Here is a 17,287-nt window from a genome sequence, read left to right on the forward strand (position 1 = left end):
TCACCTGTTTGAATGCAATTCAGTGCAAACTATGTTGTAACTAACTTGTAAAGGCATTAAGTACACTGTTTTAAAAATGTTGAGCAATTCATTGAAGAGCTATTGGAGAGTGCATGGATATTTCACCTTCAGATACTGGCACAAGGCCTAGCAAGGGATTATCACTGGGGACTTACCACGAAAATTCATAATGCATGGTCACCATGGAGATTTTAGAGCTCTATTGCATACGTCTGATAGAATTAGAATTGTATTGTTACATACTACACATATAGTTGTATACAGTATTTAACCTGTACTGTCAAGACCTGCTGGTCAGACTAAAGGGCATGAAGGAAATGCACAGGCAGTGGAAGCGGGGACAGATAACCTGGGAAGAATATAGGGACACAGCCCAGTTGTGTAGGGATAAGGTCAGGAAGGCTAAAGGTGCAGCTGGAGCTGAACTTGGCAAGGGTGGCAAAGAATAATAAGAAGGGCTTCTATTGGTTTGTCAGCCAGAAGAGGAAGGTTGAAGAAAGTGTACCCCCCTGATGAACACAACTGGCAAACTGGTGACAACAGTCAAGGAGAAGGCTGAGGCAATCAACAACTTTTTTGCCTCAGTTTTTACTGGCAACCTCTCTTCCCACACCTCTTGAGTGGATGGACCTCAACGCAGAGACTGGGGGACCATAGTACCCCCCACTGTAAGAGATCAGGTTAGGGACCACCTGAGGAACCTGAACATACATAACTCTGTGGGGTCTAATGAGATTCATCCCAGACTCTTGAGGGAATTGGCTGATGTAGTTGCCAAGCCACTCTCCATGATATTTGAAAAGTCATGGCAATCAGATCAACTGCATTCACTTTTAAAAAGGGTAGAAAGGAGGACCCTGGGAACTACCAACCTGTCAGCCTCACCTCTGTGCCTGGGAAAATCATGGAACAGATCCTTCTAGAAGCTATGCTAAGGCACATGGAGGACAGGGAGGTGATTTGAGACAGCCAGCACAGCTTCACCAAGGGCAAGTCTTGCCTGACCAACCTAGTGGCCTTCTGTGATGGAGTGACTACATCAGTGGACAAGCAAATACCTATGGATGTCTATCTGGGCTTCTGTTAGGCCTTTGACATGTTCTCCCACAACATCATTCTCTTTAAATTTGAGAGATATAGATTTGATGGGTGGACTGTTTGGTGGATGAGGAATGGGTTGGATGGTCACATCCAGAGGATAGTGGTCAATGGATCAATGTCTGGATGGAGATCAGTGATAAGTGGTGTCCCCGGGGGACCGTACTGGGACAAGTACTGTTTAATGTCTTCATCAGTGACATTGACAGTGGGATCGAGTGCACCCTCAGCAAGTTGGCAGATGACACCAAGCTGAGTGGTGAGGTTGACATGCCTAAGGGACAGAATGCCATCCAGAGGGACCTGGATAAGCTTGAGAATGGGACCCACATGAACGTCATGAGGTGTAAGGTCCTGCACCTGGGTCAGGGCAACCCCCGGTATCACAGAATCACAGAATCATATAATTGTTTAGATTGGAAAAGACTTAAGAAAAAGAGTTGAAGACATCTGTGCTCATTGCAAGGGGGGTTGGACTATATAACCTCTAAAGGTGCCTTCCAATCCAAACCATTTTGTGATTCTATGATTCTACAAATAATTACAAACGTTCCAGTTAGTACGTCTGGTCAGAAGGAAGAAGGTAGAACAAATACAAAGGTAACGGCAAAATATTATTTAAATATGATAAAGAAGATAAATTTAAACTGTAGCTGCTTCATTTTTTTTTTTCAGAATGCCCCAGTATTTCTGATTCTGCAGAAAGCATGCCACAATGGAGAAGCCCCAGTAGAAAAATAGCATTCAGGCTTGTGTAATCCTCCCAAATACAGCAGTGCAATCTCCAAATGTAGTCCAGATGCCAATAAAAATACCAGGGGACAAGTGAAAAAGATTTAAGTTGAGCCATTCTTTTCAGCAAAACAAATATAATTACATCAAAATGTGTATTTTTAATGGCTACAGGTATAAGCTGGCAAAGACTTCACTCGGGAAAATCAAAACAGAATGTTTTCTCTGGTATCAGCTGACAGCATGTTTCTGCATCCGTTTGCCCAAGTGCAGTGCCATCCTGTGAGCTGTGGTACCCAGATGAGCTCTTTCTCCCCCTTGCACCCCACTGCCAGGGCAGAGCAGCTTTCCTTGGCCCTTCCTGAGGCTGGGTTATGTCCGGGCATCAGGATGCACTGCAGTCTAGCGAAAACATGGATGGGGAGTAGTGGTCCCTCAGGGAGCCATGAACAGCTCACACTGAAATGAAGACTTGCTTGGTCTGTGCAAAGCAAAACCCAATTTCCTTTTCTGGGAAAGATTAAATGACTTTTTTCAGTACACACTGTTGAAACAAAATATACATTTCCTGACTCTTCTTTCAGTATTCATTCTAGAGAGAAAGTGTGAAAATTGGACATTTTTTGCTGTTTGGAAATTAAGACAAACATCTAAACACTGAAAACATAAGCTTCTATCTTCTATCTTCAATTGCTAGAAGCCAACTGGACAAAAGCTTTGCTGAACTGCCTGAGGAAGATGATTTTCCTGCAGATCACCAAACAACTGCGTTTTCTCTGGGAGGACAATGTATTATGAACACCCTGGGTGAGTGTGGCAAGCTGCTGGGCCTTCTTCTGTGGTTATGTTCCCTGGGAAATGCCAGCGGGTTTTTCACCCCACCTGATAACACACAAAGAGAGGGGACAGAAGATAACCTGCCAGAAGAAATCCTGAGCTGTGGAGACAAACAATTTCACAAGTAACCCTTCAGCTGCTCTTTTCTCCATGGATATTTTAGATGGGGATAAAGCACTGAATTATACACCATAGTTTACTTTTCCCTTGACTGGAGGACTAAGCAATAAAGCTTGCTCCCCTCTGGGTGAGCTGGATGGGGCAATGCCTTCCAGGACCTCCCAGCATGTCTGCTCATTGCTGGGAGACACCAGGTCCAAAGGGAAACTCCCCTGAAACAAATCAGGTGGAGACAGTGGGTCCTCAGCACCAACCGGTTTGCTGCTCAGCCATAAAATAGCTCTATATTAATGTTGTGCTTACTAAAGAAAAAAGACAAAATAAGACTAAATTATCTGCCAAAACCAGTTTTGAAAATCTGCATTTCCTTTTGTTGAATGCTATAGATCATCTCTTTCACCTCCTTCCCAGAGAGATTTCTCTTTTTATTTACCACTTATGTACTGGGAAAAGTCTTACACACCATGGGGACATGGAATAGATACTAATATTCGGTCATCAATCATGGTTGCTTATGTTTTCAGTAAATGTTCATACTGAATCTTTTCCACAATAAATTTCACTGAAACTATTCACATATCTTTCAGACTGAACCTTGCTATTTTTCTCCCCATTCTCTCCCATGTGCGCTCCTATACTTTTCTGTGGGTTTAACAGATCACCACAGGATATTTTAAGCTCAAAGTTGAGGGTAGGGAACTAATAACTTTCACTGCACAGCATTTCTAGAGCAGATGGGCGATTATGTAGTGTGTGTAACCTGATACTGGTTTAAGCATGTCATAAATACAAGGAAGTAAAACTAAACTTGTGCCAAAATCTTCACTCAGTTACCCTAATTATGTGTACAAATGCCAGATATTGCCATCAGTCTACTTATCTGTACAAACAGCAACTTTTAGTGGTTGTGAATAAAGGCTTTGCCTACTTGCATGCAAAGTATTCTATAATATTTCAAACAATATAGTCACTTAAACGCTTTAATCTTTATTGTAGGTTTCTTTTTCTGAGCAGTAGCAAATGTTTGTGTAACCTAAGATTGTCCAATGGGCATGAGCTCATGGACCTGCTCAGGAAAATTAATGGGACCAAAGTATTCACCAAAGCAGCCCATGCTTGTTGGGAATTACTGGGAAGTTAAACTGTGCTGTTCCAAGCAGGCGACCAATGCCTGGATATACCTCTGGGTACGTCCCATACATACTTTAGGAAGGGTCTGCCTCCCTACAGGACATTTCATCAGCCCAGACCCAGGCAATTCCTACTTGTTTTGATGAGAAATAAGTTAATAATGCATCATTCCTAGTGAAGAACCTTCATACGCTCCAGGGACGACTGCGACCTCTCTATGCCTGCTTGGTGCAAGCATCAGCACTGGCTTCTACCCCAGCCCTAAGCTCAGCTCAACAAGGCAATTCCTGCTTTGCTGTGCCCATGCAATACACAGTGCCATCTCATGGGTTGCTTGACCAAGTACAGACATCTGATAGAACAGGATTTATTTTAATTTGCTAGTTTATAATTAAAGATGAGAGTGAACTTCTATGCCTGAGTTATCCAGTTGTTGGGACAGCAATGCATGGGACAGGCCTGCCAATCTGCTTGGACCTCCTGATGGTGCATGGTCTTTCCATTATCTTTCCACAACAGTACCAAGAGACTTTTTCCTGTGCTAAGAGTGCAAGAACAGTCCCGTTTGCTCAGTGAAAAGTGTCCATGATTTGTCTATTCAGCAGACAATGCTGTTATGAACAGTTCATATCTACAAACACTTCGTCATAAACCCATGTCTCACATTCAAAAGGTGACAGTTACTCCTTGTTATTTCACTGCAAGCTGTTCCTAAGGTTGTGCTCCACGTCGGAGAGACGACTGCTGCAGGAGATCCTCACATACATGCAGGAGAAGGATCGGTTCCCCCTTTGGTACCGCTCATCATCCTCTGCCTCTCTCTGTTGACAGGCCAAGCAGCAGCACTCTCAATCTGGGGGATACAGTAAATCCTTCGTAAAACTCTATACTTGGCAACACAATACATAATGTTTACCTTTGATTCATTGATTACAGTGGGTCAATAAAGCATGTTCACATCAACAACAGAAGGCAGCTATTAAAGTGTATTTCCACGGTGGTTAATCTATTACTAATTGAAAACCTTCAGTTGGAGTGGTTAACACTGCCAGCATTGATTATAATGAGCTCTACATAAACAAACACAACTTTGTCTTTACCCTTGTGTGTAATTCCTACTCAAGCAGTAGTTTGGGGAAGCGGATAGAAAAAGTGTGTATGTGGGGGTCACCCTCACACACGTCTCCCTCCATTTACAGCTTTCCCCAGCTCCCCACCCCCATTACAGACACCCCGTAGCCCCTCTGAGCTCCCCAGGTCCTTCCAGACCCTGCAAAGGGGCAGAGGAGACCGTGTGCTTCCAAGTGAAAACAAGGCAGCATTAAAAAAAAGAGCAATAAATTTTCAGTGCATTGGAAAAGGATAAAAAGTATCTTTCTTTAAAAAAAAAGGAGAGAGAAAAAGAGTTAGGGAATCATAGGCCACTCAGCCCAACTGCAGTTCTTGGAAAAATGCTGGAAATATTAGTAAAGCATCTAGAAAATAACAAGATGATAAATAGCAAGAAAAAAAGCAAGATGACAAAACAAAACCAGTTTTGTCTAAAACAAACCACATCAGACCAACCTAATCCCCTCCAATGGCAGAGTAACAAGCCTTGTCATTAGGAAATAGTTGAGCTAAAGTACAGCTTAGCTAAGCAATAGCTAGGTTATATTTAGGTTTAGTAAGGCGTTATTGTCTTACACGACATATTCTTACATAAGGTGCAGAAATATGCACTGCAAGATTGCTGCAAGATTGGAAACCATTTTCAAAGGGTTTAGTGATCCAGCATTAAGGAGAAATTGGGCTGTCCCGGGGGTGTGCTTGGGGTGTAGGCTGATTCAATATTTTCATTATCACTGATATAAAGACAGCAGGTGTGACAGGAGGGGGAGGCAGAATGCAGCCCAGGGGCTGCAGGATGCGGCAGCCTGGTACAGGAACAGGCGGGCTCCATTTTTTACTCTAGAGAAAGGTAACATCAAATCAGTGTCAGCTGAGCAGGACTCCAGCAGTCCCATCTCTGGCCAAAAAACACAGCACAGTCACCTTCATCCTGGCATTTCCTAACTGCAGGAATTTCCAGCTGATGTGTCCCACCAAGGCTCCCGGCGTGTGACAGCCCATCCAAGAGTCCCAGATTCTATCACCTGCAGTACCCGTACCACCTGTTTCTAGGCTGGCTAAGTACATGATAATCACTGCAGATGGTGGATGGGACAAAAAAATGGGATTCTGGGGGAAGAGAAGACAATGCAAATACCGGACCAACCAGCCTAACACACTGGCAGACTTACGGGCTTTAAAATCAAGCCAAAGAATAAGCTAGTTTTCAGTCTGCTGGGATGGGTATTCCTGCAAGTGGCCAGTCTCTAATCTCCCAGCCATCTCAGGGAGATCTAAAGGCATCTTGGCAGAGGTGATGTGCTTTTGAAGGAGGGATTTGAAAGAGGAAATTATTGCCACAGAGCATGTGCAGAAGTTGGCACCCCCTGGGCACCTTCCAGGGCTTAAATCTCTTATGGATCATCTGTCTCACAGCGTGGGGAAAGAGGTGTGCAGACATTTTAAACGTGCAGAAACCTAGGGCTTTACTTTGGTAAAAGAACCACCTGTTATCAAAATAAAGATCTAACATTGTGTTCAGACCACATAATTTTAGAGCATAGAAGCAACAGGTTCACTGAATCTTCCTCTTCCCTATGGTTCTCCAAAGGGAACAATTGCAAACAGACACAAAGAGGAATGAAATTTGCCCAGATAAAAGGTAGAGAACTGTCAACATTTGTTCTCAGACCCACTCACATATACTGTTTATTCATGGCACAAGAAAGCAGAACATAAGTCTACACAGATAATAAAAAAAATGTAGATGTACAAAACAAATTAACACGCATTTGAACATTTTCCAAACTATTCTTTTGTGCTGAAGGATTTGTCAGTAATCAGAGACGGCTCTCCCCACTACAATCGCGCGAGTTCATCTTTGGAGATGCTTTATCTTGTCCTGAGGTTAGACAGCGAAGAATCAGACCTGTTGAGACACCTGCAGTCCTGCTTCTTGCATCTCTAAGGAAGCAAATGGAGTTAAATCTCGCCTGCTCGAATGCCCCACTAAGGACGCAACTGAAAAATTACCATCTTAATGGAGATATGGGAAGGAAAATGACAGTATTGAGTGCTGCTTTGGCAGCAACTTCTAATTTTAAAAAAGCCCATTCAAGTTTGCCTGTTCCAAGGTTCACCATTTTCCTTCTTCTCTCCCACGTAGGATTTTAAGAAACCTATCATTAGCAGGTCTTAACTACAGGCAGATCTAGAGAAATCAAGGCAGCTCCATGGATCCCTACTGAGATCATGATCAATGCTGGAAACTTTTCAAAGTCTCTGAGAAGAAAAGCACAGTCCTGTGCAGGGCTGTAAGCCAGAGCCCAGGAGGCGTCACGGAGGGGTGCGTGCCAGCTGCCGCGGCTGTGGTGTGCTGGGAGCACGGCAGATGGTCCCCACCAGATTTGTTTGTTCCCAGTGTGCGTATTGTGTGCTGCGCTCTGGCAGAGCCTGCGTCTGGGCAGCCGGGGGGGAGGCTGCCTGCTTGCCTTGTGCTGGCTCTGCTGGGGCGTGCCAGAGGATGAGGGAGATGACACCTTCCCGGGGGGCTGAGTGTTTCAGGGAAAAGCCTCTGGAGTCATGCGGTGAAAAGCAGAGGGAGGTTTCTCTGCAGGGTGAGGTGCAAACCTGCAGTGTGAGTGGAGACAGGGACTCCTGAGAGCGTAGTTTCACAGTCATTTTTATTAGAAAAGTAGAGTAATTCAGATTGTAAGGCACTTCTGGAGGTCATCCAATCCCACCACCTGCTCACAGCAGCACCAGCCTGGAATCTGCTGCTCAGAGCCATGTCCAGCCAGGTTTTGGACGCCTCCAAGGACAGCAATTCCACAGCCTCACAGGGTGACCTGCCCTTGTGTTTCACCCTTCTCTGAACGTTACTATCCTTATATCTTGTTTGCATTTTACCTTGCTGCAGCTTGCATCCCCTGCCTTGCACACTACCACTATGCACCTCTGGCTCCATCTTCTCTCTAACGTAGCCCATTACGTAGGGGAGGACAGCAGGTACAGACTCCCTCTTCACCTTCTCTTCTCCAGGTTGAACAAGCCCAGGTCTCTGAGCGTCTCCCCACTTGCCCTGGGCTCCAGCCCCCGACCATCCTGGAGAGCTGGGATGGACGCAGGAAGATGTGACACCTCTGACAGCAGCATCCTGCACTTTGGTCAGGTTAAAGCAGTTGTGAAACCGCAGCCTGAGAGGAGGAGAAAGCAGACTCAAAGCCAAATTTCAGAAGTGATGGGAAGTAAGCCTCCTTGGCACCCAGAGGGTCTTTCCTGAACTGCAGAAAGAAAATAATACTAGAGTGAAAGCAAGGGTAGGGACTCACTGTGGTGGCTCGGGGGATGGTGCTACGGGTGCATTCCCTTATCACACTCTCCCTTGGAGTGAGCCCAGACCTACTGTGTGGGGCTGGCAGGGGGCAAGACCAGTGTACAGAATGAAATCAAGGAAGAAGCAACTTAAAGGTGAAGATCTGCAGCACCTGCGTTTGGAAGGACTGGAGCAGACACTTGGCACAATTGTACCTGATCTGTACTGTATGTAACCAAGAGAGCATTTCCCCTTGAAACACAGCAAGAAACAGAGCTCCACAAATTAAACATAGCCTGGCAGCAGAGAGAAAGATACAGCCTTCACCAGCTCCACGCTGACATTTAATCTTGGCACTATCATACAAGGGACTCCAAAGGGCATCATCAGAACAACAACAACCCATCATGTTTTAAAATGGCTTTCAGGGTAATTAAATATTTAAAAAGATGAAAGTGTACCTCAGCTAGAGAAGCAAGCATACAGTTCTTCTAATTGAAATAATTAATTCTTTTTGGACTGCAGCCAGCCTGTTTCCAAGGGAATTCATGCTGGATGACTCTTGTTAATGTTGCTGGTTTACTGAAAATGGAAGAGTATTATTAAGATCTTGCAATAATAATAATAATGTAAAACTTCCCAATGTAACTTGGGGTTCAAAGTAGTGAGATGCCTAATATTCCAGACCAAGAGGAGCGAACAGAAGGATTCCTAACAGCATTGTTGCTAACGAGCTGTCTTTCAAAACACCAGAGAAGTAGCTACATAAACCTGTTGCCTGTACAGAGAGCTGCAAGTTCATATGCCACATATTCTGCTATCAAATATTGAAACAGTCTCTGCAAATTTCAGGATAATTTACATGATTGGATGAAACTGTTGTATACATGAGGAAAAAGAAATTGCGGTTCACTTTGCATACAACATTGGAGATTGATATGGATTAGATTTTATTTCACTCATTTTCCCCCATGCACTCCCATAGAAACGTCAGCAGCTAAAGGGCACTCTCAACTGCAACACTAAATTGCTCTTAAATGAAGTAGTATTAAGTCCATTGGTTTTTTCTTCACTTTTGTTAGTAACTTCACTCATAGCTGCACTCTTATTCCTTGTGTTCTCATTTGTCTCTTGGGGCATATTTTATTCATCTTCAGCCTGCACATGTTCTAGGTAAGGCTCTGTAACTTCAGAGGCTGTTTTCATTTCTTACTTTAAAGAGAAGCAGGCTGCATGTGCCCAGCTGCTATTTTACCAGCTGGTAAACAATTCAAACACATATTCTAGCAGCCTGGATCAAAACTCATACTGAACTGCTCTGCTTACTGTTGCACAGGGGAGAGGCACCCACTGGGAGAAAGAGAGGAGAAGCCGGGAAAGAAAAGATTTGCAGCAGCTCCAACAGCCCTGCATGCATGGAACCCTCCATGCTGCATTTATGGTAGTTTCACATGTCCAAGGACACATGCTGGAAAACAGAGGAAAATTAATGCTTCCATTTGCTCCTAACCCCTGAGGAATGGCCCAGAGGAAAAGCCCACCAAAACAGTTATCCCATTATTGTAAAGCTTTTCTTTATGAAAGATTCTTCCCTTAAAGTACACTACAAGAAAAGACATTTTCACTACAAGAAAGAGCTAGGGCATATCCAAAGAAGAGCAACAAAGCTGTTGAAGGGTCTGGAGAACAAGGCTTATGAGGAGCAGCTGAGGGAACTGGGGTTGTTTAGCCTGGAGAAGAGGAGGCTGAGGGGAGACCTTATCGCCCTCCACAACTACCTGAAAGGAGGTTGTAGTGAGGTGGGTGTTGGTCTCTTCTCTGAAGTAACAAGCGATAGGACAACAGGAAACAGCCTTAAGTTGCATGAGGGGAGGTTTAGATTGGATATTAGGATAAATGTATTCACCAAAACGGTTGTCAGGCACTGGAACAGGCTGCCCAGAGAAGTGGTTGGGTCACCATCCCTGGAGGTATTTAAAAGATGTGTAGATGTGGTGCTTAGGGACATGGCTTAGTGATGGACTTGGCAGTGCTAGGTTTAAGTTTGTACTCAATGATCTGAAAGGTCTTTTCCAACCTAAATAATTCTATGATTCCATCATTATATAAAGTATAGCACCTGTTCTGCAATCTCCTACCTTCCAAGGGGATGCTCCTCCTGGGTGGAAGGTATTCAGCTGGGCACTGACCTGTGAGCTTTTTCCAGGCCTGCAGTTATACCCACATTAGCACAGCTGCTGTGGTTGCCCCTCCACAGGTGCTGCAGGAGCACAGCCTCCAGCATGAAGTTTGGCTTTAAGGGGGAATCATATAAAACACGGGTGGCCCAGCCACATGGGTCCACCTCTGTGTGAAAGCACATCATGGTGTACCCAGCCTGACACTTCCTTACCTGTGTTTCAGCAGTGCCTGCGCCTTCTGCCAGCCCATGCTGAAGGAGCACAGGGCAACAGTTTGTCCTTCAAGCCATTGCTGTATGAGGTACTGGGTGACACCAATCTGTCTGGGGTGTGCTGGGAACCATGAGCTCCTGACTGTCCATCGCTGCCATCTTGTCTACATCCCTATAGCAACCCTCAGATGCTACAAATGTCAGTACTGCTGCTTTAAGTTTACTAGTGATGTCCCCTAGAATTGGCCCTTATTAATGGCAATGTAAATAATTAAGAAGTAGTGCATCATTTTAAAACAAATATGCCAAATAAAAGCTATTAAAAGCCTGGTGTAGAGGAAGCAAAATATCTCTGTGCAAAATACTAAGATGACATCTGGCTGCAGCATGCATCCAGCTATCTTTTCCTTAGGCTCTTGTCTAGTATTATGTATGTGTTTAATTTTACTCATTTCAGTACTTCTACTGTATGAATTCATGCAGTTTACAGAAGTTAATGACGCATGTGAAGTATCTGCTGGAGCGGGGTGCTGGATTTCCAGCAGGAGGTTCTGCAGAAATGCATGAGGACTTATGACGGTTGTAAGCAAAGGTTTGGCTATGCATATACAGCAAAAATCAGGTCCCGTCACAAAAAAAAATTGTCTTCGCTGTTTACTCTGCACCATTCCTAAAGGAATAACATTTGTCTGCCCTGGTTAATGTTTTCTAGGGGCCCCTTTGCTTTCATAATGCTATTTAACAGTACAAATAGGAGAGGAAACTGCAGGGTAGTCCTAGTGAAGACAGCAGGATACTTGGAAACTGTTGTAAGTAGTGATTTTTTTGTTTCCTATAGAGACTTCAAAAGTGTAGCCTCTTGTTGCATGCAATTGATTTTAAGCCTTTCCTAGGGTTGTATCTTATATTGAAATCTGCCTTAGCAATTGTTCCAGTGAGAAAGAGGCTTTTATTGGGTCAGCTGGATATAAAGGACACAGGCAGCACAATTCAGGCATGGAGTCGCCTGCACACTGTCAGGTGGCTGGCAGGAGGAGTAAGAATCTAAAAGCAGCCAGACTGGGGTGTCTAGTAGCCTTGCAGGGAAACAAGGTGATCTCTGGAGCCAGCAAATCCTAAGCACCTAAAAGTGTGCCTTTCCCAGATGTACCTCCTGCCAGAGGAAAAGAGCTCTGCTCCATTAAAAGCCCGAGGGTGAGTGCTTAGAGCTTTAATTATTGGTGATTCTTTTTAAGTAATTCTGCTCATTTGTATATTCAAGGTCTATAAGAATTATCTTTGCTTAGGGAATGGGATATCTAAGGCCTGCTTCCCTTCTAGATGAGACACGTCACTATTGCTCCAATCATCAGGTTACAGGATCATTGAGAGAGAAGGAGAGAAAGTGTTGTTTTCCACATGCTTGGGGGAGCTAAGATCACAGCGAGGCCAACGTGTTCATGGAACCAGGAGACCAGGCAGTGATCAGGTGCACACTGGGAAGTAGAAATTGGGAACCTGGTCTGATCTGTTCTTGGGACTGCTGCTGCTTTGCAGAGAAAGGAAAATCTCCTCTGTCCCACCTGACTGCCCTAACCACTGCACTGGTTCTTTTTTATCTTCTGGCCTCAGTGATGCTTCATCCCTGAGTATGTGCAGTAACTCAGGTTCAGGAGCAAATACTGGTGGTGGCCTGGTAGAAAACTGAGAGCTTATGTTCGCCTCTTTCCAGGTAAAAGGAGGCCTAGAAGTGGGTGGGCCACTCTTGGAGAGTGAGCTTCCTGGGTGAGCCCTCCAACGCTAAGCTGTATTACAAAAGATAGATGACACTGGGAACAGCTCTGGGAACAGTCACTAACATTTCTAAAGGACAGTGTAAAATTGGCTTCCATGTTGCTGCTGCAAAAGGAATTACTTTTCATGAAATACAGTGGTTGGATTCTCTGCAGAATCCAATGCCCTTGGCTTGTGCTTGCAATCTTCTCAGGGACCTCAGGCACTGAGGCATCAAAACTCTGAATCACAAAAGAAGTAAATGTCTAGCTGATTAGTCTGGAAAAGCCCCTGAGCATGTCCAGGCGAATACAATGAGGTATGCAGAGAGCTTTCAGGCCAGCCCATGTGAGTTCGTGGCACTCCTGTGAGTAGCCAATCCTGGCTTCTGAGGTCTTTTTCTCACATACAGGTGTGACTAGTCAAGTCTTTCTTTTGTGACTTTCTTGTGTGCTTGGGTGATTGTTTTTGGATACAGCCCTGAATAGCTGAGATTAATTCAGCAGACACCATGGGTGGTGGCAGGGCCATGTCTTGATGTGCCTGGTGCCCTCACAGTGCAGCTTTCAGGAAACAGGTTTCTCAGATTTCCTCATTTACAAGCAATCAGGAGGGAAGCAGCACCATCTGGTGAGCAAACAGCTTTTCTATTTCGTGCCTGCATATTTTTTTGAGCACTGCAAATTTTTATGTTGTCTAAAATGAGATTATCAGTGAGGGCCCCTTATGGGAGTAGCATGGGATGAATATTCATCTCCTGGACAATTACATTGGACTCTAAAGGGACAAAATTTTGTTCAGGATTGTCTCTCCAAATGACAGAGATAAAATGAGCCCTAAAGTGGACAAATTAACTATATCCACAAAGAAGCAAGTTCTGTCATTCAGAAAACTTAGTCCAGCTCATTTCCAGGTCTTCTGGTGGAATTATTCCTAGGGTAACTTCAGCTAATTCCAGTTTTCTCTGTTTTCTTTTTAGGATATACTGTCCAAAATAAGTACTGCTATTCTGGTTGCATGGTAGGGAAGATTGTGTGATAGGGAAGAGGTAATATATTCAACAAGTTTTATCAACTAATCTATTACAGATAAATTGCTTAAAGGAACACTGTCCTCCAGGTGTTGGCATGCTCTTGTGCCATTGTTTGGTTTGATTGAAAGCTCTTCATGGAAGCAACTTTCATGACAGAATACCTCAAATATGTCGTCATTGCCTAACATAGCTAAAGAGAATAAAAGAGGCAGAGAGGTAAACAGGTTTCCTTCCAAGCTATTCAAGTGTAGATTTGGAATTAAAATTGAAGAACTTTTCATTTCTACTCCTATGTTTATGGACAAACAGTTTTTCTAGAAATTATATGAGTAAAGGTCTTAATGTAGGAAGCTTCCCACAAAATTCAGATAGGGGGCTAAGTCCCTAAGGGCTTTTTAGCACAGGTTCTCAGCTCTTTGCTTTTTGATAAATGGTTAGCAAGAATGCTTGGTAGGAAATTCCCTTGATCATTAAGAGCATATGAGAATCTGCATCTTCTCCCTCATACTGAAAGGGTCTCTGCTGTTAATTTATCACTGGCTGATCACTTACTAACCTAGTATCCATAATAATATCAAACGGAATAGTAAATATCAAGTATGAAGTTACAATTCCCAATCACATTCTAAAGGCTTACAGGGAAGCAAATTCCATTATAAAAGTACCTTTACAATTCAAAAAAGGATGTAATAGAGTGGACCACTTGTATCTTCAAGGCTTAAACAACGACAGACTGAAGCTTCTGAGTCTTTTGTAATCTTATGATTTTAAAATCAACCATTAGCAAGATTTTAGTGAGGGCTGACTCATGAGTCTTGACTGTCTGTGATTGGCCATTACTGAGTAACAGATGGATGATTCAGATTCAGATTGTATTTAATTAGCTGTGAATTCAGAGCTGTAATAAAATGAAATTAATTCCATGAAAGTACATAAATTAACCACGAAATGCAAACATGTCATAACCACGTAGAGCAAAAATATCAGGATGGGAAAAAAACCTACAGAATACTGTAGCCAATATTTTGCAGAACCCTTACAGCAAAACCATGCTATATCTATTAGCCATAATTTTGAGGCCAGGTCAGTTAAATTCCATGTCTATTTAGCATTCCAAATGAATAGAAATTGGCAGTTCAATGTGTGTATAGAAAAGTCCATCTATCTGCCATGTTTTGTAATAAATATTAAATGTGATGAGATAAGGAACAGGTGGTGACTTATGTTTAGAATTAAATGTTTCACTCTTTGGTATCCATGTTATTCTTAATAAATTATGACTACAGCTGAGTAAATAGTTCACAGTGAATAATTTATCCAGAGGCAGCTTCTGAATTGGCCTGCTGGATATGTGGAAATAGATTAGGCTTAGCTCTCATGCTTTTGTTTGGGAGTTGATTTCTTTTCAAAGTCTGACTAATACATTGGCTCACTGATAGCTGGTTTTAAATATTCAGAACTGGAGCTCTTATGTTGAGTTACAAGTAGCTAGATATATTGAGAAGTATCACTTCAATGTCAAATTTGAGGAGGAGGCCAAACTGTAATTTAAAACTACTGTGCACAGTAATTGAAAATGTAGTTACCAAGCACCCTCATGGTTCTTCCATTTGTCAATAACACAGTAGGTGTTTATTTAGAAATACTTATATCAAACATGTAAATGTTTGAATATTTGATTATAGCTCAAAAATGTTTTTTCATTCTTACGCAGGTCTAACTGTAACTGGATATTCAACTACTAATACAAATTTCTCTCTCTGATGTTATGGAGAAAGCAGGACCATGAGCATTGCACTTTCTGACGACAGGCTCTCAAGTTGAATCATGCCAGAACAGAAAGGTGCAATTGGTTTAATATGCCTCTCCGTGCACAAGTTATAGCAAATCTGGCTCATTATCTCCTCAAATCCTTTGCAACTCTCTCACTATTTCTTTCCCCTAGATTCCTCCTCAGAAATGAGGCCCGCTGGGACATTGACATCCACGTTTCCAAGGTCCCTTTGTAAGAGCTTATACAGTGCAGAGTGTCAGCTCTGCAAAGGAATGTAGATACCACAGCCAAGCATAACAGGTTAAGATAAATGTATTGCCCTTTGACCAGTAAAGCATCTGATAAAAATAAAGCCTTGTTTTTGTTAATGACATTGACTCCTTCTGCTGTGCTGAAAATGAATCACTCCAATGGCTTGGTTTATCTATTAAGAGACAACACGTTACTTCAGGTTCTTATTTAAAGCTTTAAATCATTTTTATTCAGAAAGAAAGAGCACCTATTCCTTAGAGATATACGGCTTTATATTTGGTTTGCTACTGAAAAAAAAAAGGTGCTGCCATTTGTCCTCTCTTGAAATAGGGTGCCTTATCAATCTGACCAAAAGTTTATTTAAATATCTCCTTCATGCCTGTTTGCCCAAATTCTGTTTGTTTGTAGCTATTGATTGCTGCCCACTTGCATGAATTTCCTTTTTCTTCCTTTACTCACAAAACATCCAGACTTCTGTGATGCACTTTGCAGGAATTATCTTGTACCATTAGTGTAAAAAACACAGTGGTATTGCAGTTCTCCAGTGATTCACTATGGTGTATTTTCTGATGGGATATGCTCTGTTCTCTGGCCTGCTGAGGGTGCTGTGTATTCAGATAATCCATGCTGAATTTTGTCTTTGCAAGTATTTAGGGTGAAGGTGGCAGAAAGGGTTAGCGGAGACTTGCCAGGGGACCTGGGAAAATAAAAAAAAACATCTGGCAAGAGTTGGAGAACATGGAAACTGAGGACAAAAGAAAGACATAAGATTTCTTACTCAGTGGGAATGACGGAATAGCTATTTCTACTTAATTAATTTACTTCCCTTAGTAATAGCTTCTCCTTATTTCCATAGGATTTTAATAAAAGAAGATGAAGACCACATTCTACTTAAGTTTGCTACTGGCTGGGCTTCATGCCGTTGTCGATGGTCAACTCCCACCCAACCACCCCAACGGACATGATCCAGATGAACATAAACACCACATGCATCACAGAGGTGAAGCGATTGCTTGCCTCAAACTAGTGCCAAACAATGCTGACTTTGCATTTCAATTTTTTAGAGAGGTTGCGCTGGAGGCACCTAATAAGAACATTTTCTTCTCTCCTGTAAGCATCTCTACTGCATTTGCAATGCTGGCCCTAGGGGCTAGATCGACCACTCAGATTCAGATCCTGGAAGGACTCAGCTTCAACCTTACAGAAATTCATGAGAAAGAGGTACAGGAAGGCTTCCACAACCTTTTCCACATGCTGAGCCATCCCGAGAGTGGGGTCCAGCTCAACATGGGGAATGCCATCTTTCTAACAGAGAAGCTGAAACCTCTACAAAAGTTTTTAGATGATGCCAAAGCTCTGTATGAGCTAGAGGCTTTTACTGCTGACTTTAACAATCCCGTGGAGGCTGAGAAGCAGATCAATGATTATATAGAAAGGAAAACACATGGGAAAATTACTAATTTGGTCAAGGACATGGATCCACATACCGTAATGCTTCTGGCTAGTTTTATTTTCTTTAAAGGTAAGTCGTCTAGAATGCACATTCATGTTGTTCATTCTTTTCAACCAATCTAATATCAGCTACCTCATTTGGAAATTGCTCTGGGGAAATTTTCAAATGCTCTTTGCTGGGCTAGAAGAGCCCTTAATGGCACACTGGAGGTGGTGGAGAGGTGGCAGGACCCCCCCCAGCACAGGGAGGCAGCCGGGGGCTACACAGGCTTGGTTGTCTCTGTGGCA

General features: G+C 43.1%; 1 protein-coding gene across 1 annotated transcript in view; it reads left to right on the forward strand.

Annotated features, from left to right (window-relative positions):
* The first annotated feature begins 16,420 nt into the window (after positions 1 to 16,420).
* Positions 16,421 to 17,287, forward strand: part of LOC104127803 (alpha-1-antiproteinase 2) — a 4,653-nt gene continuing 3,786 nt past the window's right edge. The window contains exon 1 of the mRNA XM_035896012.1: positions 16,421 to 17,069. Within this exon, the coding sequence (XP_035751905.1) occupies positions 16,421 to 17,069 (649 nt within the window). The remainder of the gene's footprint in view (positions 17,070 to 17,287) is intronic.

Source organism: Egretta garzetta, unplaced genomic scaffold, assembly GCF_000687185.1.
Source record: "Egretta garzetta isolate BGI_Z169 unplaced genomic scaffold, ASM68718v1 scaffold206, whole genome shotgun sequence".
NCBI classification, from domain to species: Eukaryota; Metazoa; Chordata; class Aves; order Pelecaniformes; family Ardeidae; genus Egretta; species Egretta garzetta.